The 24,450-nt window shown below is 44.4% G+C and overlaps 1 protein-coding gene across 2 annotated transcripts in view; it reads right to left on the bottom strand.

The window, feature by feature from the left end:
* LOC144606880 (mannosyl-oligosaccharide 1,2-alpha-mannosidase IA-like) overlaps nucleotides 1–7,821 on the bottom strand; it is a 79,126-nt gene extending 71,305 nt beyond the window's left edge. For both annotated transcript variants that reach the window (XR_013548995.1, XM_078423334.1), the window contains exon 1: nucleotides 6,844–7,821. Coding sequence is in view for 1 of the 2 variants with exons in the window: in XM_078423334.1 (XP_078279460.1) it covers nucleotides 6,844–7,353 (510 nt within the window). In the remaining variant the exon portion in view is untranslated. The remainder of the gene's footprint in view (nucleotides 1–6,843) is intronic.
* Between the last annotated feature and the right edge of the window lie 16,629 nt (nucleotides 7,822–24,450).

Raw genomic sequence — 24,450 nt, 5'->3', positions numbered from 1 at the left:
CTATCACAGCACCTCCCTTGTCAGCGTTCTGATATTCAGATAACATCTAACTAAATTGCTAAGTGGTTCATCATTATGGTGAGAGTCCACTTAGCAACAATGTACAAGAATCTCACGAGCTCCAATTAAATTGGAATGGAAATTTTAAAACCTACCAAATCCATTAATGCTGATTTGTCTCCTGTCATATATTTGACTGAAGTCTTATAGAATCTTTCATAGAACCAAGTAAATGCAGAAAAATAATACTCATGTTTATTGAGGGTTCCGCGTAATCACAGTTCTGGAGGACACAAAGTACTGGAGCAACTCAGCAGGTCAGACAACTTCTCTGGAGTACATGGATAGGTTTCGTTTTGGGTCGAGACTCTTTTTCAGCGATTATAGGGGGGAGAAGAAAGATGGAAAAAGGGAGAGGCAGGACAAAGTGTTGCAGGTTATAGGTCAACTTAAGCAAGAGTGGGGGGGTTTGATAGGCAGATGGTTGGATTAAAGGCCATAGATACATAAAGGAAGGTGTGAGGCAGGTTTGGGGAGTTGTGGATTGTGAAGGCAGAGGGAAGAAAGTAGAAGGGGTGGGAGGGATAGGTGGGAATTCAGGTGGAGCACGGGGGGGGGGAGGGGAAGGGAGCAATGGGGTGGGGGGTATTGATAGGTTACGTAAAATTGAAAAAATCAATGTTCATACCTTTGGACTATAAGCTACCCGAGTGGAATGAGGTGCTGTTCCTCCAGTTTGCATGTGACCTCACTCTAGCTATGAAGGAGACCCAGGTCAGTGTGAGAATGGGAAGGGAAGTTAAATTGGTTTGCAACCGGGAGATCCAGCAGGCCTTGGCAGACCGACCGCAAGTGTTCAGCGAAATAGTCGCCAAGTTTACACTTGGTTTTCGCCAATGTATATGAGGCCACATCGGGACCATCGGATGCAGTAGATGAGGTTAAGAGGACATGAGCATGAACCTCTGTCTCACCAGGAAGGACTGCTGGGGCTCCTAGATGGAGGCGAGGGAGGAGGTATTTGGATGTTACATCGTCTGCAGTTGCAGGGGAATTTATCATGGGAGGGGGTAGTTTTGGTGGAAAGGGATGAGTGAACAACGGAGTTGCGGAGGAAACTGAGTTGTGTGGAAGGAGGAAAGGATGCAGATGGGAAGATGTGACTAGTGATGGGATTACATTAGATGCGATGGAAATGTGGGAGTATAATGTGTTGGATGCAGAGGCTGGTGGGGTGAGGACCTGGGTAGCTGTCATTGCTCCATCTGGGGGGGAGGGGGAGCTAAAGAAGAACGAGTCATTGAGAAGACACGGGTGAGGGATCCATTATGACAGTTGGGGAAAAACCATATTTACTAAAGAATGAGAATTTCTCGGATATCCCAAAATGGAGTCTTATTTTGGGAGCGGATGTAGCGGAGGTGGAAGAATTGAGAGTGGAGGAATAGCGTCTTTGCAAGAGGCAGGGTGGGAGGAACTATAGTCCAGATAACTGGAGGAGTTGGTAGGTTTATAATCGATGCAATTCGGATGTCTGTCCCCTGTGATGGAGGCAGAGCGATCAAGAAAGGGGATAGAGGTGTCCAGGTGAATGAGGGCAGGGTGGAAGTTAATGAAACCCATGAGTTCTGCACGAGTGCTGGAGCCATCCCCGATGCAGGCATTGGTGTGGCAGAAAAAGAGTTGGGAGACACTACCAGTATATGCCTGAAACAAGGACTGTTCGATGTAACCAACAAAAAAGCAGGCATAGCTAGGGTCCAGGGCTACACCTTTAACTTGGAGGAAGTTCTTCTCTTGGGTCAAGTAGGCAATGATAGATTCTCAAACAGATCGTAGAGGAACCTGAACAATATGAATGCAGTCATCGGCTGCCATAATCTTGGGCAAGCCCATGGTGCTGACAGATCTACGTGCCTGCTTAATCTAATGTTCCCTGCTGAAGAATATCACCAACCTCCCTAGTACTGGGAAAAGTAACAGATAACAAGACAGGACATAAGTTACCTGCAATTACTTGGAATGATCCAGAAGTTAGGTCACAGAGGTCTGCCAAGGCTAACGTAGAAAGCATGTCCTTACAAAGTTTTGACCAGAAACATTAACTATTCCTTTCCCAATCCTTTACCCCCACTGGTGCAGTTCAATCCAGTGATTTCTTCCAGCACTTTATTTTTTGCTGAGATATTACTCCCTGGAAAGGTTGGAGAAAAGAAATATAGTCCCTGTACAATCTAACGATCAAATCTGTTTAGATAAATGATACAGTATAGGAACAGGCCCTTCAGCCCATATCCACTCCAACCACTGATCACCCATTTACATTAGACCTATTTTATCTCCCTTTCCCATCAACTCCCCTACTAACTAGGCGACAAATTTTATAGAGGCCAATAAACCTACAAACCCACACATCTTTTGGAGGTGGGAGGAAACAGGAGCACCCGGAGGAAACCCATGAAGTTACAGGGAGAATGTGCAAACTCCACACAGGCAGCACCCAAGGTCAAGATCGACCCCGGATCTCTGACGATGTGAGGCAGCAGCTCTACCAGCTGTGCCATTGTGCTGCATTTCATTGCCTTATCCAAGTGTGATATTTCAGCTCATGCTGCAAACCCAATGAAACCATCACAAAAGCAAAACAAGCTTTTAACTGTGGGAATTACAGTGGAATGTACCCAATTCCTGTGTTCAAGCAGATTTAGGAATAAGATATCATCCTCTCAAGTGTTCTGCAGCAGACAATAATAACATGAGAAAAATATGCAATTTCTAAAATCTGAACTACTGTGCAGTAAGCAGTCCTAATGAAAACCTGGTTCTGTTGTGATGGCTGATCACTGATCTGATATTGCGAGAATGTGACCTAATTTCTCCTAGCAACACTCCTACTGAGTGTTGCATGTAGGTTTGCATCAGTTTGCATATCCTAATGTGTGTGTGATTTGCAAAGTGAAGTACCTAGCTTAAATTTCAGAGTGGTACACAACATTATGGCAATCGACTCAGTTGAAATATCAATTTTGCAATACTCAGCGCTGTTAAAGCCAACTGCAGCGACATCTTCTTGAGGCAACACCTCCTGGATGGTGTGTTAGGTTGTGTCTATGATGGCATGGGGAGCGTCCCAGCAAACAGCACGCTGGGAATGTTCCGACAAGCAGGCCGTTCACCGCCGCAGACAGGGGACTCGCTCTTCGCAACCGAAGACGGAGGACTCACCCGCCGCAGACCAAGGATTGCTCGGCTCACGTACCGTGGACCGACAACAGAGAACGCACTGGTTGACCCGGCTCGCCCACCACGATCTCCGAACTCGACCCCAAGCCACCGGCGCCGATGGGACCCTTGCCATCAAGAGCAAGGAGGCATGAGCTCCATGAGCGAGGTGGACCATCGAGAGCAAGGGGGACGTGGTGAGCGAGGGGACCCACGTCACCGAGCAAGGAGGGGGACCCGCTCAGCCGAGAACAAAGGGGGGACCCGGCAGGTGGCCATTGAGAACGAAGGGAGGACCCGGCAGGGAGCTGTCTGCTGTCCCATGCGGTGGTAGGCCTGGTTTGCCGTGGCAAGCAGAAGATAAAACTGTTCGATTAACTTTTTGTAACTTTGTGTATTACCCAGGTGAGGTCTGGTGCATGATTTTACCAGGTTATATGTAAAAAAAAAGCATTTCACTATACATGTGACAATAAAGTATTATTAAATCATTGAACCAGGCCGAGTCCACCACTCTCTGCAGCCTCGCGTTCCTATACATGAGAACTGCCATACCAGGCCCTGATACAACCAGTCAGAATACTTTAAATAGTGCACATGTAGATGTTTGTTAGAGTATTCTATGACATGCCAAATATCTTTAAAATTCGAATAAAGTATAAATGCTGGCCGACCTTTTTTGTGATTACATCTATGTATCACGCCCAAATCAGGTCATCGAGATGTTAACACACAGGAGGTTGAAGTTGTTAACTCGCTCCACTGCCAACAGGCAATACACTGGAGATGCCAAATGTTGGACACTTGCTTAAAAATCAAACTGCTGGAGGAACTCAGTGTGTTAGGTAAAATCTGTGACGCCAATTTCCTTTCTACAGATCTGTCTCCATTTTAGGTGAGAGATAATCCACAGACATTTACTATAAACCTACTGACTACAACAGCTATCTCGACCACACCGGCTCCCACCTTGTCTCTAGCAAGCATACCCCTTCTCCCAGTTTCTCCGTCTCACTGCATCTGCTCTTAAGATGTGGATTTCCATTCTAGGGCATCCCAGATATGCTCTTTAGTAACATAGATCCCACCTCCCCCTATCCTGCAGTCGAGGGTGGGGCCCTCACCCTTGTCTCCTTCATTTCTCACAATTTTGCTCTCACCCCACCCCTCCAGACAGAACCAGGAGTTTTCCTTAGTCTTTACCCATCACCCCACCACCCTCCGCATCTCACACATCATTCTTGGACATTTCCGCCAGCTTCAACGCATCTCCACCCCAATCACGCCCTCCCCGCCATTTCTGTGCCTTTCACAGAAACCTCTCTCGCTATGAATCCTTCGTTTGTGCATCCTTCCGCACCCTCCACTCCACCTCCCAGGCACTTTCCCCAGCAACTATAGGAGATGCAAGACCCATCCCTACATCTCCTCCCTCACCTTCATTCAGGGACCCAAAACCCTTCCAGGTCAGAGAGATTTACACCACTTCCATCCTCGTCTATTGCATTCAGTGCTCTCAATGTGGTTTCCTTTGCATCGGAGAGACAAAGCGCAGACTAGGTAACCACTTCACTGAACACTTGTTCAGCAACAGCAGTTGTTATTTTAGCACCACTCAACCAGATGTTCTCTCTCCTGTACGCTGACTCATCATCAACCATGATTCACCAACAACAGTGGTATCATCAGCGAATCTGTAGATGGCACTGGACATGTACTTAGCCACAGTCATGGACATAAAGAGAGTAGAGCAGGGAACTAAACAGTAGGCCTCGAGGTGCACCTGTTTTGATGATCAGAGAAGAGGGGATTATCCATTTTCTTCATGTATTTTCCATAAACCCTTAGCGTTTGCAGTAACTTTTTACAGGAAATCTAACTGAATTACACATACTGGTTCCTGCATATCTACCATTTATCAAAAAACACAATTTCCCTTTCATTAAACCATGCTGATTCGATCTAACACATCATGTTTTTTCTAAATGTATTCAATGCAATAGGACCTTTCCCAGAAGGTAGAGAATGTTGGAAGGTCATAACTAAAACTTCCATTGTCTCTGCATTCACTTCTTTCAGAAGCCCAGAATATAGACCATCGGGTCCAAGGAATTTGTCATCCCTTAGTTCCATCATCCTTCCTCCTACTTTTTTCTATTGTCATTAATTGATTTGTGTTCCTCACTCTCTCCTGTTCATTGCTTATTTACTATTTAATGCCTGTTATTATGTATGCGATGAGTGCTTTCACTGCAAAGATGGATTCAATATATTTGTTTAACATTCTGACTTTTTATTCCCTGTTACATTGCCACATTTTGTTGTTTTATAAAGTCCCAATCTTCTGGGCTACTACAAATCTCTGCAACTTTATTGGCCTTTTCTTTCAATCCAAACATTGTTATTAACTTCCTCAGTTAGCCACAGGTAAATGATTTATACCACCTAGCCAATTTCCCAACAGTTCTAATAAACTGATCAGATCTTTTTTCCTCATAAATGGACTTCAGCACTGCGTTCCTAAATAAGGTCATCCATTCATCAAAACAACTCCACTGCTACTTTAGTCCAGTTAAAAACAATTCCCTACCCAGATCCACTGGGCTGTTTCACAATCATGGCTGCCAGTGAAAGGTCAATCACTGAATCCCTTCTGGCCCATCATCATATAGTCGAGAGATATTTTATTATAGTGATGGAAGTGGGTGAATTGGATTTGCACAAAATCTGCTTTATTTTCATCACTTATTTTGTTGTTTGAATGCGGCAGGCCAAGATCTGGCGACACAGGTGTTCAAAATATCTGCTGCACGGGATAGTATTGTAATGACCTTATCTAGCCATAATTTTACCTTTTAAGCATTCTCAAATGGATCAAATAAGTATGTCTGCCATTTCCACGCAAGGAAAACCAATATGCCCAAATAATTCAAAGGCACCAGTCCACTGACGACTGGTAGAAGCTTTAAGTGATATAATATTGGAAAGTAGAAATGCAAGTTAATCCACAAAGGATTGTCAAAAGACCTGCTCCTAAAACTACACATTACATCTCACGATAAAAATGTCAATGGGAAGAAAATTAATAGAAAAAAATAGAACAGTCCTGAACGTTATATTCTTTCATTTATGTGTACTTGACGATCCGCTCATGGAAACATCAATATATGTGATTGGAGCAAACTACCCTCATTAGGTTGTCAACATTATCATGTTTTACACAGCTTCCCGATCCAAAAATTAATCTTCTCATTGCATCGCTATCTGTATACTACTGTAAAACATGAAATGCGGGTAACTCAGCGGGTCAGGCAACATCTGTGGAGGGAATGTACAGGTGACGTGTCGGGCGACAGAAAGCTTTCCCTTCGCAGATGCTGTCCGAACCCTGAATTACTCCAGCACTTTATATTTTGCTCAAGATTCCGGTATCTGCGGTTTCTTGGGTCTCCATACTACTGGGTTTAGGGCAAAATAATTGGCTTAGTAAGATAATGCAACGTGCGCCCACCCATTGTGTTCTACAATCTGACAGCGTCAAACTGCCTCAAATCTAATGTTGCCCGCATTTCAGCCACTTAACCCTGCCGCCTTCTTAATTTCTGACGAGAATATTTCTACCTCTTTAACTTTCTCTCGATGGGTCCTCGCATCCAGATCTGTAGTAGATTGTACTCGTGGTTCCAACGGTGGCGCGTAGTGACTGTTGCTGGTTTCCACCAGGCCTCTACTTACTGCTGCTGCCCCACTCTCGGAATTGTTGGTAGCCCTATGCTTTCCTTCCGTCACCCCCTGGCGAATGAGATCCAGCAAGGATTCTTTCCTCAATCGGTCTTCCTTTCCTCGCCAAAGGGAACCGATGTGTGCTCCTGTCTGCCTGTTCGAAGACGCTGCAGCGGGCCTCGGCCCCAGTCCCTGCCCACTGCCTGCAATGTCCGTGCGCTGCGGATCGGTGGACAATAAGAAAAAGCGACGGAGTCGCAGGGAATCCGGTAGGAAGAAGATGGCCCCGAAGCACACGGTGATCAAGGCACTGAGAAAGATCAGAAACACGAACCGCTGGGAGAGGCGGATACTCCCGAAGCGACTGCCCAACCCCAGTCCGGACCCTGAACATAGCTTTCGGATCATCAGCACTCGCACACACGGCAACAGCTCAAAGTAGAGTCAAACTCAACGCACTCTTCCTCAAACCCCAAATGGGATCTGCCCCAACACCCAACTGGATGTGCCCCAACATCCAACAGGATCTGCCCCAACGCCCAATAGGCTCTTCTTCTTTAACCAGCGAGAACCACTCCAACATCCAGCGGGATCTTCCCCAAAATCTGCCACACCATCAAGGAAGGACCTTTCCAGAAATGTGGATCAATCCCCAAATCGAACCGTCCAGATTTCACCTATGCCCAATTTTGTTGTCGGCTGTGGTCCCTGTGTGCTGGATGCCAGGTGTCTGGGTGTCCCGCTAAGCTGTCCGCCTGGGTGGGTTGGCGAGTACTGAGCGGGTGAGCGGGCGGGCTGACACGCGGGCGGACGGACGGACGAACGGGCGGCGATATCGTGTCCCGCGCGCGCCAACCGCTCACTCTGCTCGCGCTGTGTTTTTCTCCCGTCACAATGCTTCACATTAGTTACCGGAAATCCCGCCCCTCACTAATTCCCCCTCCTTATTGGTCAGCGTCATTGTCAATCAGGGGAGTGCAGTAGGCGGAAGCGATGAATATTCATCAAGAGGCGGAATGAATATTTTTGATTTCTTTAACTTCAAGTAACCCTTGTTTTCCCTCTTGCTCCGTCCCTCCTATTAGTTTCACTGCCCTCTTGATTAATTTTACTGATTGTATGTCTCCTTGTCACCTTCCCCTCAGCTTGTAATGAACCTTTCTATATTTCCTTGAACTACGTCTGCTTTGATCTGTCCTTTTCACACCTTACCCCTCTATATCTCAAGGCTCTCTTTCCCCTGACTCTCAGTCTGAAGAAGGGTCTCGACCCAAAACGTTGCCTATTCCTTTTCTCCAGAGATGCTGCCTGTCCCGCTTTGTAAGAAAATGTTTCTCCTTTACCTGCTTACAAATGGCTTCTGAGTACTCCTGAGCTGAGATTTTCAATACTGTCCTAAGTGCTGCTTGTCCATAGCCAGCATCCATACCACTTTGAGGCAGGGGGAAAGGGGCATCTCAAGGTGTATAGAAATGTTTCTTAATTTCATTCCTAACTGTTTGACCCTTTATCCTGGCATAAATGGGACCAGATTCAGACTATTATGGCAAGTCCGGAGGCTTGTTCTTTGTTAAAGAAGTTTATTGCGGCAGCAATATTCGATTACAAAGTATAACAAACGAATTTACAGACAACCATTAAATCAAACTGTTCGCTTCGAAGTTCTCTTCCCACTGACTGGTTTTGGACGCCAAAACCACCACCTGACCTAGCTGACCAATCCGAGGGTTCGACTCTCAGGACCAATCCCTATGGTCGCTACATGACCCCCCCCCCCCAGAACCCGAGGTACGGAATCTAGCAGGGAGCCGGATTTCGCGATCAGAACGAGTAAGGAGAGGGGCTGCAGGCACCACAGGAGCAGGGGGTCCCGGGTCAGGTGGAATTGCAGGAGGGCGGCCCCGCCGAGGCGGCTGACCGACCAGGACAGGGCGGTCCTGATCCAAGTGTGCAGGTTTGAGCCTGGACACGGAGACGAGCTCACTCCTGCCCCCAACATCTAAGGTGAAGGTGACCGTCCCTTTACGCAACACGCGGAACGGTCCTTCATAGACCCTCTGCAACGGGGAACGATGGGCATCTCTACGCAGAAACACAAATTCACAGTCCTTCAAGGCAGGCGGTTCATGCACCATGGGACCCCCGTGAGGTGAAGTAGGAACCGGAGCCAGGGAACCTACTCGCGCCCGGAGGGATGCTAAAACCGACGGAAACCGAGGGCTGCTGACCAGAGGACTCCGGAAGGAAATCCCCGGGCACTCTGAGTGGCGAGCCATATACCAGTTCCGCGGACGAAGTTCCGAGGTCCTGCTTAGGAGCCGTACGGATGCCCAAAAGGACCCAGGGGAGCTGGTCTACCCAGTCAGGGCCGTCCAGCCGCGCACTGAGGGCCGCCTTAAGCTGCCGATGAACCTCTCCACGAGCCCATTAGCCTGTGGGTGGTACGCCGTGGTCTGCTGCAACCGGGAACCGTACAGCTCCGCTAACGTAGCCCAAAGGGTAGAGGTGAACTGGGGCCCCCGGTCGGTGGTAATAACGGACGGAACACCGAAGCGGGCCACCCAATGGAAGGCCAGGACCCGGGCACAAGAGGCGGCGGAGGTGTCAGACAACGGGAAAGCCTCCGGCCAACGGGTAAATCGGTCAACCACCGTGAGTAGGTGAGTGTAGCCCCTGGAGGAAGGCAAGGGTCCAACTAAATCCACGTGAATATGGAAAAAACGGACCGCAGGGACCGCAAACTCCTGTACCGGAGGTTGGACATGCCTGTGAACTTTAGCGGTCTGGCAGAGAACACAGGAACGGGCCCAAGCGGCTACCTGCTTCCGCAGGCCATGCCACACAAACCTATCGGCTACTAAGGCAGAGGTGGAGTGGATGGACGGGTGCGCCAGCCCATGAATGGCATCAAACACCCGGCGCCAAAGGGCGGCCGGCATCACCGGCCTAGGGCGGGGAAGGGAAACATCACACCAGACTTTTGTACCCGCAGGCCCGCAAGCCACTTGGGCCAGCTTCAACCCCGAAGTGGTGGACTGGTATGCTGAGGCAGTGTCAGCCAGGCGCTGTGCCTCCGCAAGCTCCTGGAAATCCACCTCACATTCCACCGCTGCAATTGGGGAAATGGCTGGCCGGGACAGGGTGTCAGCAACGACATTCAGCTTACCCGCGATATGGCGAACATCGGTAGTAAACTCTGAGATGGCAGTCAGGTGCCGCTGGTGGCGGGCCGACCATGGGTCGGACACTTTCGAAAAAGCAAAAGTCAACGGTTTGTGGTCTGTAAAGGCCACAAATGGGCGGCCTTCTAAAAAATACCTAAAGTGGCGGACAACTAAATAGAGAGCCAAAAGCTCTCGGTCAAAAGCGCTATACTTCAGCTCAGCCGTGTTAAGCTGTCGGCTGAAAAACGCCACGGGGTGCCAACTGCCATCTACATGCTGTTCCAAAATCCCACCCACCACCACGTCCGACGCATCGACCGTCAGGGCCGTGGGGGCGGAGGCGCTCGGGTGGACAAGCATGGTGGCGTCTGCCACTTTAGCTGCCTCAAAGGCCGTCTCAGCGGCCGCGGACCACTCCAACTCCATAGGTTTGCCTGCGAGACACTGGAAGAGTGGACGCATGACCCGTGCCACTGCCGGTACGAACCTGTGATAGAAATTCACCATACCCACGAACTCCTGCAACCCCTTTACTGTGGTGGGCCGCGGAAAGGCACGAACCGCCTCCACCTTGTCAGGCAAAGGAGTGGCGCCGGCTGAGGTGATCCGGTGTCCTAAAAAATCAATAGAGGGGAGGCCAAATTGACACTTGGAGGGGTGTATGATGAGCCTGTGGTCTTGAAGCCACTTGAACACCGTCCGCAAATGGACTAGGTGTTCTCGCACCGAGCGACTGGCGACCAGGATATCATCCAAATAAATGAAAACAAAAGACAAATCTCGACCCACATGGTCCATAAGCCACTGGAATGCCTGTGCTGCGTTTTTCAAACCGAAAGGCATACGCAACCATTCGAACAACCCGAACAGAGTGATCGTGGCAGTCTTTGGTATGTCTCCCGGATGCACAGGAATCTGGTGGTAGCCCCGCACCAAATCAATTTTGGAGAACAATACGGCACCTTCCAGCCCGGACGAGAAATCCTGGATGTGCGGTATGGGATAGCGGTCCGCCGTGGTGACGGCGTTAAGGCGCCGGTAATCTCCACATGGCCTCCACCCCCCAGATGATTTGGAGACCATATGCAACGGAGAGGCCCACGGGCTGTTGGACCGACGGACAATGCCCATTTGTTCCATCTTCTGAAATTCTTCCCGCACCACCTTGAGTTTGTCCGGCGGCAACCTCCGGGCCCGCGCGAAAACGGGGGGCCCCTCGGTGGGAATGTGATGGACAATGCCATGCCTTGCAGAAGGGGCGTCGAAACGCTGAACTAGCAGCTCCGGAAACTCAGCCAGGACCGCAGCATACGGGTCGGAAGCCGCGACGACGGCCTGGACAGTCGGGCTGGGCGGGGTTGCCGACAGTGGAGCAGCGGGCTCATCGCTGCTAGCGGAGGGTCGAAGGCCTTTACCTCGGACATCGGGAACTAGCGAAAAGGCCAAGAGGAAATCTGCGCCCAGGATCGCTTGACCGACTTCCGCGACGATAAACGACCATTCGTACGTGCGGGTGCCTAAGGACAGAGACATTGCCCGTGTACCATACGTGCGGATGGGGCTACCGTTAACTGCAATGAGGTTAGGCCCTTTCTTACCCGATCGGGCTTCAAGGTCGGTAGGCGGTACGATGCTGACTATGGCTCCCGTGTCGACCAAGAATTCTGTGTCCGTGAATCGATCTCGGACGTAGAGGCGTCGGTTCTGGCCAATAGCAACTGCCTCTATGTACGATCGGCCGAGGCAGTTCACGAGAAGGTGCAAGGCGAGCAGCAGTTGCGGGCTTCTCCACCCCATCTCAGATGATAATAACACCAGCCGCGCTTATGCGGATCTTTTTGGCGGGGTTTTGGAGAATTGGCGTGAGTCGCGGCGCCATCTTGGTGCCGTTGCGGACTGCCCGATGGAGCCGAGACCCTGTTGATCGAACTATGTTTCTTCGATTTGGACGCCATGAGCGCATCGGCTTTCTCCGCGTATGCCACAGGGTCCTTAAAAGAACAATCCGTGAGCATAAGCCTAACATCTTCTGGCAGTTGCTCTCGAAATGCCTGCTCGAACATGAGGCAATCCTTGTGCTCACCTGCCAGCGCCAACATTTCAGCCATGAGGGCGGACGGCAGCCGTTGTCCGAGATCCGGTAGGTGCATAAGCCTCTCAGCTCGATCATGCCTACTGAATCCGAAGGTTCGAAGCATGAGTACCTTCAGCGCCTCGTACTTGCCGTCTGCCGGAGGGGAGGTGATGAACTGCATCACCCGCACGGACGTCTCAGGCGGTAGGGCGCTGACCAGGTAATAATACTTCGTCTCATCCACCGAGATGTTTCTTAGGTGGAACTGGGCTTCCGCATGGGCAAACCAAAGGTGGGGTTGATGTGCCCAAAACGGAGGCAGATGAACGCTGACCGCGTTTAGCTGCGGTACGCCGGGCGTTGGAGCCGCAGGAGGGGCGTCTTGTTCCTCCATGGTAGATGATCGGCTAGATCACGTCGGGGTCACCAATATGGCGAGTCTGGAGGCTTGTTCTTTGTTAAAGAAGTTTATTGCGGCAGCAATATTCGATTACAAAGTATAACAAACGAATTTACAGACAACCATTAAATCAAACTGTTCGCTTCGAAGTTCTCTTCCCACAGACTGGTTTGGGCGCCAAAACCACCACCTGACCTAGCTGACCAATCCGAGGGTTCGACTCTCAGGACCAATCCCTATGGTCGCTACACTATCTAGCCTTTTGAGTCTTTTCCATTGCTCATTAAAGTCATGGCTGACCTATCCCAGCAATGTCTTCCAGCATTACTCCCACATCCCTTGAATCCTTAATCAGAAGGGGGCGTGGCTGCGTTCTGCAGCTGCGGCTCACCGGCAGTCTCTCTGTCTTTTTTTTGTTTTTGTCTTTGTTATCGTTTAAATGTTTCTTTTGATTTATTTTTAACTCTGTATATGTGGGGAGTGGTGGGGGAAACCTTTATTTCTAATCTCCTCCTCAACGGAGATGCGACCTTTACCGTGTTGTGTCTCCGTTCGTGCTACGGCCTAACACCGTGGAGTTGGCGGCCTCCAGCTGGGATCGACCTTGAAGTCTCCGGTCGCAGGGCCTGGACTTACCATCTCGGAGGCTTCGGCCGTGGGCCCTGCAGACCGCAACATCGGGAGCTCGCAGGTCCCTGGCTGGCGACCGGCTTTCGGGAGCTCCAGCCGTAGCAGCTTCGACCACCCCGAAGCACGAGGTTTGATTGACCCGCTCGCAGGCCCTTCATCGCCCTGCGTGGCCTGGCCGCGGCACTTTCCATCGCCCGGTGGGGGCTCAGGACCTTCATCGGCCTGCTCGGCTCGGCCCTGGGACTTTCCATCGCCCGGTGGGGGCTTCAAAAGTCGGGAGCCTCGATCGCCTCGTGGCACCACGGGAGAAGAATGAGAAGGAGATAAGACTTTTCTTTGCCTTCCATCACAGTGAGGGTGTGCCTGGAGCAATCACTGTGATGGCCGTTTGTGTTAAAAATTGTAATTGTGTGTCTTGTGTTCTTTATTGTCTACTGCCGGACCCTGACGTGAGAGGACGCTGGCGCTGTTTATTCGCCGCTTCTCCGTCAGGATAGTTTGTCTGTTTGTTTTTATGTCTTGACTGTTTTTGTAAAGCGTCTTTGAGCATTTGGAAAAGCGCTATAAAAAATAAATGTTTATTATTATTATTATTATTATAATATCATAACTTATTGATCTTTATTTTGATTCAACAAACGAACCTCCACAACCCTCTAGTGTAGCATTCCAAAGGCCACACCAACCTCTGAATGAAGAAATTTCTCTTCAAATCATCTTAAAGAGCCTATTCTTGTTCTAAGAATGGGCTGACTGACCCTAGAACCCTCAGCCAGGGGAAAAATGTTCCCTGCATTCAGGTTGTTAAGCCCAGTGAAGAATTTGTAAATTTAGTGAGATCTCCTCTCATTCTTCTAAACTTTAATGGAATACAAGCATAATCTTCCCATAATCTCCTCATTCAGGAAACCCAACATCCCTAGAATTTGCACATCTACCAACTGTGCTGTTTTTGCTTTGTGCATCTAAGTAGATTACTTCATATTTTTCCACATTTTATTCCTTCTGACATGTTCTTACCCATTCAATAAAACTGTCCATATTTCTTTGAAATCTCTGTGCATCATCCTCACACACACTATCCTTCCTAGTTTAGTACCATCAACCAACTTGGAAACATGACATAATCACCAGCTACACGCTTTCTCAGAAGCAGTGCTAGCCCAAAATCTGCATTTTTCCAGTGACACCTACACCTGGAAATTGTGCATCCCAATTTCAAAATTAGCCTCAAACTAACTTTTAACCCCTTTGTCATAGTATTTCATAGAATTACAAAACATATTTACCAACCAGTCCTTGCCAAATGTATGCTCAACTCAAGACTTCATCTTTTCTCATCTAATTCTATCTGCATAATCTTCCATTCATATCTCCCCTAATTTGCTTGTCCTGCCTCTCCTTACATTTTCATGATTTGTTTCAGCCGTTCTCTGTGATAGAAAGTTCCATATTCTCATAACTTATTGGGTAAACACATTTCATCTGCATTTCATATTGGATTTCTCGGTGACTATCTTATATTGTTGGCTTATACAGTAGTTATGCTCTTCACCACATGTGGAAATATTCTCTCTAGATGTTCTCTCCAAATGCCTTTCATAGTTTTAAAGATCTTAAATAAATCACCCTTCAGCCTTCTTTACTCTAGTGAAGACAGATCTGGTATTTTCATCCTTTTTTGATTATTATCTGTAACTATCCTATGTTTTTACTGTACTCTCGCCTGTCCCTTTATATCCTTTTCATTACATGACAGCACAGTAACACATAAAACTATACACAGTTCTCGTAAATGTGATCTAATCAAAGTTCGACACAAGTCCACTGTAACTTGCCTATTTTTCAACTCTATCCCTTTAGCAAAACCCCCGATGTATCATTTGTTTTCTTTATTACCTTCCCAACTTTCCAGCAGAGTGTCTATTGATTGGTGTATTTGTACTCAGGGATCCTTTTGTTGCTTTACTTTTCCAAGTAATTAGTGACTTCCTTGTTCTTCCTACCAAGATACACTTAAGTAACTCCTTGATGTAGGAATTTTTGCTAAATTCCATTGAGACTTTTGAGGGAAATATTTTTGCCTTACACAGCTATTTTTTAATCATAATTTGCTTTCTGTCTTAAGCCATCTGGGAGTCCATTATAGACACAAACTGCTGGAGTAACTCAGCGGGACAGGTAGTATCTCAGGCAGTGGGAGATGCTGCCTGTCCCGCTGAGTTACTCCAGTATTTTGGAGTCTACCTTCGATTTAAACCAGCATCTGCAGTTTTTTCCTACACATGAGAGCTCATCATGTTACTTGTCCCCTCATAGCAAATATTCTGTTCTCATTCATTAATTTATTATTGGGGACCATATTGAAGGCCTTGAAAATGTAGAATTATTTTTTCTGCATTGTTTTTGTCTACTTTATCTAATAACTTTGTAAAATCCACGATTTATCAGCAAGATTTACATTTTATTTCATTCTCCTTTTCAGTAGAGATTCCTTGTTTTGTAAACCCCAATGTTAGGACTTATCTATATTTACGTAAACATGCTCTATTCCCTCTGTCATTCCCCCAGCACTACATTTTTAAAAATAATTCATCAATAATATGTTGCAAGGCTTCTGCTATTTCTGCCTAAGATTACTTTAAAATGTATGGATGAGGTCTCTAGAGGTTTCATTCTCTTTTGGATTGAATGGCATATTTAATTTATTCACCTTTCTATTTTAAATACACATCGTATTACACGTCTCATCATCTAACGACATATCCTCCTGCTCTATCTCCCTGGTAAATACCAAAATAAAATAATAATTTAATGTTTCTGGGATCCCTACCCTATCTAATCTTAATAGTCCTATTCCAATTTCAATCTTTTTTTTAATTGCTGAACCTATAAATTATTTCACACTTTTTAATGTCCCTGGGTTAGAGAATAATCCTCTATTCATTGAACAAAGTCTTCCGATCATCTTTACCCAGACTCTCCCTTATCCCTTTTACCTACCAGATGTGGATGTTGTTCAAGCGGAAATCGGCTCAGATATTAAGAATAACAAACACGAGAAGCAATTACCCTGCTTCCCATAAAACTGATATCCAAATATTTTTTAAGCAGAACTCCTTCGTAGTTTAAAATATAACTATTGGATTTAGTCCCTCCCTTTCCGAGTTGATCTCCAGCAGTCCATGAGATATCCCTTACCCTGACTCTAACTAGAGAGTGTATTCCTCAAGATTCCCCTGCTTGACTGAAGAGCATGGGTTATTTATCTTCCTAAGAATGGAGTCCCCTATTATTACCACAATTCTAGTCTGCACTTCCCTCTATCCCTGCTCCAAAACGTCTTTGAGTATCTTGAAAAGCGCTATATAAAATAAATGTATTATTATTATTATTATTATTATTATATCCCTGGGCAGCTTTCTAAATTATAGTGCCTCGTGACTTCCATCAGGTCGGTTTTTTTTAACCTCACGTACTGAGTACCTTATATCTGTTGAACAGGACCAGTAGCTGCAGGATATCTCTCTCAGGCTCCCTGCTACCCAGCTCCCTTCCAGGACTCGTACTTTCCTCCTTCCAGGACTTGTACTTTCCTTTGGGGTATGACTGTATTCTGGATAAAATAGTCTAGAGATCTCTCCTTTCCTCTCCCATCACCCCCATTCTTATTTATCAAGAGTCTCTCCAACTCATTCTCCATTCACTGATTCTAAACTGGATAGATTCAGAATATCTCCATGAAAGGTGTTTGATGAGGACAATCTCATCATTTATAAATTCCCACATTCCGCAAACGTACCATCTCAAACTCCATTTTCACGCTAAATGATTTGTATTGGCAATACCAAATTTATTCTAATCATTATTCTGAACGTGTGAAAGCGGTGTCATGTCATTCCCAATTATCTTTGATCAAAGAATCATGGTTTTGGTAGATACCATTAAAGTAACCTTGGTGAATAACTGCTGTGTACTTTGTAGGTAATACATATCCTGTAGCCAAGTAGTAATGGTGGTGAAGGAAGTAAATGTATGGTGTAATGAATAATGTGCTGGTCTGACAGTCTGCTTTAATCTTATTGTTTACAGTCAATAAATTGTTGTTAACGAATAACATATTTGACATTTTCCTTTGATATTCTGATAAAAATAAATTAGTTCATTCCTTCACCATTATGTTGTTACCTTAAATGAAGGTTGGTCAGGTAAATGAAAATTAAATTCATATTAAGTGACGTGAGACACTTTGTGTAAACCAGTCATTGCTCATGCATAAAGCTAAGATGAGGTGTCAAGTTAAGTTAGGATCAAATAATTCATTTGGCTTCTTGCCAATGCTTTTGGGATACCAAACAAAGTAATTTCACAACATGGTGGACCAAACAAAACAGTAATAGATTAAATTTAATATAAGTAAATGTGAGGTGGTACTTTTGACCTGAAAGAGATTTTGAATGTGGAAGGAAACAATTGGCTATCTTGAAGTAAAGAGGTTGGCAGTCAGGTTCATGAGACATTAAAAGCACTTCCAGTAAATAGGCTGTTAACAATTATGTTGGGAGATCAAGCTTTACGGATAGAAATATATTACAAACAGCTAAAATATTACATAGTTTATGTATAAACCTTTTATACTGCACAATTTTGGACTCCACATTATTAAAAAGAATGCTGGGACAATATGGAGGAATAAAATGAAGAATTACAGTATTTGTCTACTGCCTTGTATGAGGAAATACAAATATATTTGACTTCCATGTATCCAGTGATTTGAGAGCTAAAAGATTAAAAGCACCTGCAGTTTGGCAGTTACCTCTCTCTATTGCAGCAGGCTGACTTTAAGCATATATGACACCTAGGTGGTTTTCATGCAGTTGTTGCTGTCAGAACCCATGTCTAGATGCATGTCTACACATCACTTTGCATCATGCTCATGGTCTCAAACATCACAGGGAACAAGAATTGCTTGTAGTATGGGGACATGCAAGATTCTTCAGGAAACTACCTAGCCCATCAGGCAATGCAGACAGATAAAGCATTTGCTGTTTTTGGTGGCCAGCCCACTAAAACTGCAGTAGTATTAGTTATGTTCATGATGTCTGTTCAGATGATTGGGTGCCTCTAAAGAAACCTGAACCAATAAAGCAGGGCAGGGAGGCGAGAAACCGCAAGGATCCCTGCTGCACTACTCTTGGTGTGAGGCTACAACTTCCTTTGCCAAATCTGTATGAACACATGTAATCCTATTAAGTTTCAGTTATCCTTTGATTATATTAATTAAATAATTAAACACATCTAACTAAAAGAGGATGATCCTGTCTCTTCGAAAGTTGCCTTTAAGCAGAAATGCAGCACAGTTTAAGACAAATGACTTATGCAACCGATCATTAGCCTTTTGTTATAACCTGTCCTCTGGAATTCAGTTATCAAAATACTAAACAGTATGGCTCCAGGAGTCAATGTAGGACAATTTCACTACAATTATTCTCTAAATGCTGTTAAATATTGATCTTAAGTAAGACAATGTAAAATATTAACATTTTAGCTTTTTACAGTAATTTTAGAAGAAACGGTACAATTGTAGGCCACTTCATAAATGAAATCAAGATAGCATTTTCTCAGTTCTGATTTAGTTTTCCGAGACCAAGAGGATTATACATAATCCCATTTGAGATAGTGAGATTACTGTCATCAGAGATTGTTTTAAAACGTAGCATGTGAATGTTGAAGACACAAGGGACTGCAGGTGCCAGAATCATGAAAAAAAAGCAAACCGCTAATGAACTCCACATGACTGGCAGAACTCTGGAAGGAAATGGACAGACGACATTTCTGAAGAAGCAGGGCAGGGCAGAACCCTTTCAGGGCAGAACCCTTCTTCAGACTATTCCAGCCATCTAAAGAAGGGTCCTGCCCCGAAACATTATCTGCCATTTCCCTCCACTGGTGCGGCCTGATTTGCTGAGTTCCTTTAACAGTTTGTTTTCTGCCCTGAATGTTGAAGTCTGACATGTAATTTATATACACAAATAATCGACTTAAAAAAATTAATTTGCAGGATGTGGGCACCACTAGCGAGCTGATATTTATTGGCCATTGCTAATTGCCCTGAAAATACAGCAGTCAGCTTTCTTTCTGAATCTCAACAATTGGAGTTTCACATAACAGATTGATTTGTTAGTGCAGTCAAGAGTCAACCACATTGAATTAGTGTTGGAAGTGCATATAGGCCAGAGAAATAGGTTAGTGAAGATGCAGCGGTCAATGACATAAAAGGGAATGAGAGACGCAGGGGAAGGTAAAGGAAATAAATTGGATTGAGTAAGCACTTGTAGACTCAAGAAGCTTGAGGCCATGGCCACAAGCTTGAGACTCAAGACCATGAAGGGATTTAAGTTTGAGATTGGACATTTTTAATTGGAATAACTGGGGCCTGGGATCCAATATACTTCAACAAGGTGTTTGGTGTGGAATTGAATGTGGAATTAATTTAACTGAAGTTCCTAGGTGAAGGATGGAAGGCAAGCAAGGAGTGAAGTGGAATAGTAAGATTTGGAGATGGTAAAACCCATCTTTGGTAGGACAAGAAAGATGCACAAGTTGGCAAGGAAATAGGATGGTTACTGGCCCTGGGATTGAACTAGGTTCTAGAGGCAGGGAGGAACAAACAATTAAAGGATATGAAATGTTTTAACAGTATTTACCAAGATTTCAAATGATCTGATTCAACCGGAGATAGCAACCAAAGATGATAGTTTTATCTTTCTAACTGCTAATCCTTAATATAGGATTAATTGGATGTCGGACAAGCAGTCTGATGACATACAGTAGACTAGAACTGAATGAAATCAGCATGTGTGTGAAAACCTATTCAATGTCTGTGGATTATGTTCCAAAAGGAATATATTTACTTGAAAAAAGATTGATCACCGTGGGACGTTAAAGTTGATGACGATACAAGAGTAGATAGAAAAATAATTATTGTTGATATCCTGCCTATGGTATGAGGTAAGGTTGGAACCCAAAGGGGATAGGCAATGTCACTGAGGTTGATAATGGTGGAGAGGTTTTGATGAAGCGTGGCATGGTCAGCTGACTTAAAGGGCATTGGCAGCAAGGAGGATTGATGTTTACACAGTCATGGTGCAGACAATTACATAGAATGCTTTGAATATAAGCTCAGGACAAAGCCATTTGGCCTAATAAATCCATGCAACTTTCCTTCTAACCTCTTCTCTTCCTTATCTAATCCTGGCAGCAGCACTGGATTGGTGTTGCAGGGCCTGGCTTGGTGATGCTGTCAGTGTCCTCCACCACCTCTCAGTCCACTGCAGGGCCTGTCCTATCCGAGCCTCTGTGGAGCCTCCAGCGATCCTCGTGATCCCAGGCTGCTGGAGTAATTGTCCAAGAGAAAGAAATTGCCAATAGAAAATGAACATGAAAATTAAAAAAAGATGCAAAGCAACTTTTCTGAAGGCATGTAAACGGAAGAGTTAAGATTGGTCCCCGACACAGAGAGAATAATTTATAATGCAAAATAAGGAAACAGTGGAGACATTAAACATATATAGTTGGTATCTGCCTTAATGGTGGAATATATTAAAAATACATAACCAATGGGACGTAGGGTCTAATGAGAACAAAGAGTTTACAGTAATTAATATCCATCCAAAAATAGTACTAGAGAAAATAATGTGACCAAATTCCTTGGCAATCTGATGGTCTATAACTTAGATATTTTTAAAAGCTGACTGCAGTGGTGGCAGATATCCTATTTTTTTTATTATTCCTCGTCGGTTCCTCATTATATTGCTCCAGGATCTCTCAAATGTATACCTATGACTCTCCATCATATATTTACAATTTTGGTTTATGCAGTCTCCAAGAAGATTAAATACCCCAAGGTTTATTATATTACCTTTATTCTACAATTCAAGGATGTCAGTTGAAATTCTTAACGTTATGGTACACAGATTGGATATTTGCAAGAAGTAAATACGGAACATGAACATGTTTTAAATATTCAGCAGGTCAAGCACCATCCCTGGAGAGAGAAACTAAATTAACATTACATTTTGCTGATCGTTCATCAAATGTTGGCTAGATATTGGCAAATATTGGAACTGCTCTTAATGGTGGCTGCTGATAATATGGTTACATAGTTATGTTTGGCATACTTAGATTTTCTTTTGTCAGTAATATTGCATTTTTTTGTCCCAAAAGTAAGATTTGGATTCCTGAGAACAAATGTAAATCATAAAATGTAAATTTTAATTGAGAATTTATGAAAAAATAGTTCGTAGCATAAAGCCAGGTCAGATTGACCTACTTTATTCTTTTTAAGTGTCAATTTATTTAAAATATATAAATTATCTTTGTCAATTATCAAGTAGTTATTATACTAAAACTAAATAAATTATAATTGAGGAATTGGAACAGCTTCACTGATATTTGTATTTAACATGGATAATGATAATTCTACAAGTTGGATAGGTGCAGATTGTAGAATTTAATTAACTTATCTTTGCATAATTCAGAACTTATATGCTGTTGATTGGTTTTATTAATCCAAATCACTTCTTATAATGATTAATTATTTAGGATGATACCACTGAGGAATCTAAATTTGAAGAAATGAAATATGTACTGATTAAGCCTTTAAACCACACTGTTACACTTAGGGTCAGAATCATACAATGTGGAAACAGGCCTTCGGCCCAACTTGCCCATACCGACCAACGTCCCATCTACACTAGTTCCACCTGCTTGCGTTTGGCCCATATTCCTTTAAACCTGTCCTATCCATGTACCTGTCTAAACGTTTCTTAAATGGTGAGATAGTCCCTGCCTCTCAACTACCTCCAACAGCAGCTTGTTACATACACCCACTACTCTTTGTATGAAAAAGTTACCCCTTCAGTTACTTTAAATGAAGCCTCACCAACGTCTTTTATAACTGCAACATGACCTCCCAACCTCAATGCTCAATACTTTAACTGATGAAGGCCAATGTGTGAAAATCTTTTTGTCCACCCTATCTACTTGTGGTGCTACTTCCAACGAACTATGTACCTGCACTCCTAGATCCCTCTGCAACACTCCTCAGAGCCCTACCATTCACTGTGAAGGTCCTGCCCATGCTAATCTTTCCGAAATGCACCTCACATTTTTCTGTATTAAATTCCATAATGTTATCTTATGTATAAAATTTGAGGTTCACTCCTGGTAACTCACGATAATTCTAAGTTATAGTCCATTTGTTCAGGTGTATTAATTGCGTGACATGGGTCACCTGCACTGTGTTGCATGCTGCAGCCTCAGAATTAATGTTTTCATTTGCAATACTAGTGCCCACAGTGCAAGTATTTTTTTATGAAGTAAAACTTCTGATTAAAGTAAACTATACTTGTGAACATTGTGACTCAGCTGACAGTGCTTCACAATGCTAAAGACTCCAACCCAGGATCTAGAGATCTTAATAGATGAAATTCACTCCTGCAACAAGATTCTGTGCACCAAGGGCAGCAGATATAAGGAATTGACAGCGATGGCAGACAAGGTGTTATCTCTGAAAGAAGTATCATGGCATTGTAAGATATGTCAGGGTGTGGGAGGCAACAATTCAACTGTCCTCCCATCAACTAACATATTCATACTCGTCAGCCTGCATGCACAGACACACATGCTCTAATAATGGAAAAACCTTCCCTTTATCTTCCAAAGGCTGGCACAGATTTGGTGGGGTGAGAGCTACTTGTGCATTTGAGTCAAAGAGGAACTATATCCCATTATCTCCATGGTCCCATGAAAGCCCCAGATTCATTGCAGACTTGAAATGCAATCCTCCCCCTGAATTCCTAGCAATAGATCTTAAGCAATGCTTTTTTTGCAATCCATAACAAATTCTCTAGCAACACACATTCATGTTGGCAGGGAGTAACTGGCTTTTGGCCTTTCCAGGGTGGTGAGTAATCGTGGGCTTCCACCAGGGAGATTTACTGTTCACATCATCGAAAGGCAACAACCTTTCAGTGGTGTGGTGGCAACCAAAGGTGATCACAGTGATGTGGATGAGGACATAAAATGGGGCACTCGGGTCCATATAAAACCAACTACTGTTTCTGATTAATTTCATTTGATCTCACAATTTCTCATGTGCAATGAAAGCCTTTTGTTCAAGTGTTCATTTATCATGAATGAGATAGTTTCCAATGTGCAGTTCATAGAAAATGGACCAATGAATTACAAACTGCTCTCCTTTTCTGTTACCTCAACCAGCCTTTATATAATTGAGGGCATAACATTCATTCACAAGTAGATGAAGAAATAATTCAATTTACTTTAATCAAAGAAAATGTTTAATCTTACTTTTGAAAAGAGCAAAATGGCCATTTTATTCAGAGATACATTTGATAGGGAAATAATGCATATTCCAAGAGCTTACAATCTTCTAATGAGATTCAAGGGTACCCCTTCACTCTTTGCCAGATGCTGTGGTGAAAGTTAATTGTTAGTGATGAGTTACCAATTGAGCGAATGAGCTAAGATAGATGAATGCACTAAAGTTAAAACAGGATCTGTCTTCATCCTACAGACAGACATCCAAGGAACAGAGTGTATATGGGGATCCCCATTCATGTGGTTTTTAGTTCCTCATCCTTTGAGGCAGTTTTATTGAAAAAAATTAACAGGAAGAGAATGGTAGATTACGGTAATGGTTTGTTCTCCAAAGCAGTATCTTCATCTTGCTCTCTCTGTGATTGAACTCTGTCAAAATCATATTGTAGCAACAGTACCCCAAATTAAAAGGTGTAATGCACAAGCATGTTCCACTTTTCAAAACTGAATGGAAACAGGTCATTCTTGACCCCGAGAAAACTACGAAGAAGAAGATGCTCCTTGGAGAAGTCTGAAATTCCACATTTATAGTAATTCACATACTTGTAGATTTGTTTGCATTTGTGGTAACTCATATTTAATTACTATCTATGTAGGGATAAGATTAAAAACGTTCCCTTGCACAGTACATAAAGTTTCCAGGTCTTGCAGTCATTCCAAAAGCAACTTTCAAATGGAAGAAAGGAAAGTGACTATTTTTTATTGCTTGGTTGCGAAATGCAGTTGATCACACACGGTAAATTATTGTAGTCGGTTAAAAAGATAACCATGAGCCACAAGCAACACATAATGGTCAGGGCTGCTATCAAAACACTCTATAAAATATGCCCATTATT

Source organism: Rhinoraja longicauda, chromosome 27 (assembly GCF_053455715.1).
Source record: "Rhinoraja longicauda isolate Sanriku21f chromosome 27, sRhiLon1.1, whole genome shotgun sequence".
NCBI lineage: Eukaryota > Metazoa > Chordata > Chondrichthyes > Rajiformes > Arhynchobatidae > Rhinoraja > Rhinoraja longicauda.
The sequence above is the reverse complement of the archived record's forward strand: the minus strand, read 5'-3'. Positions and strand labels throughout refer to the sequence as shown.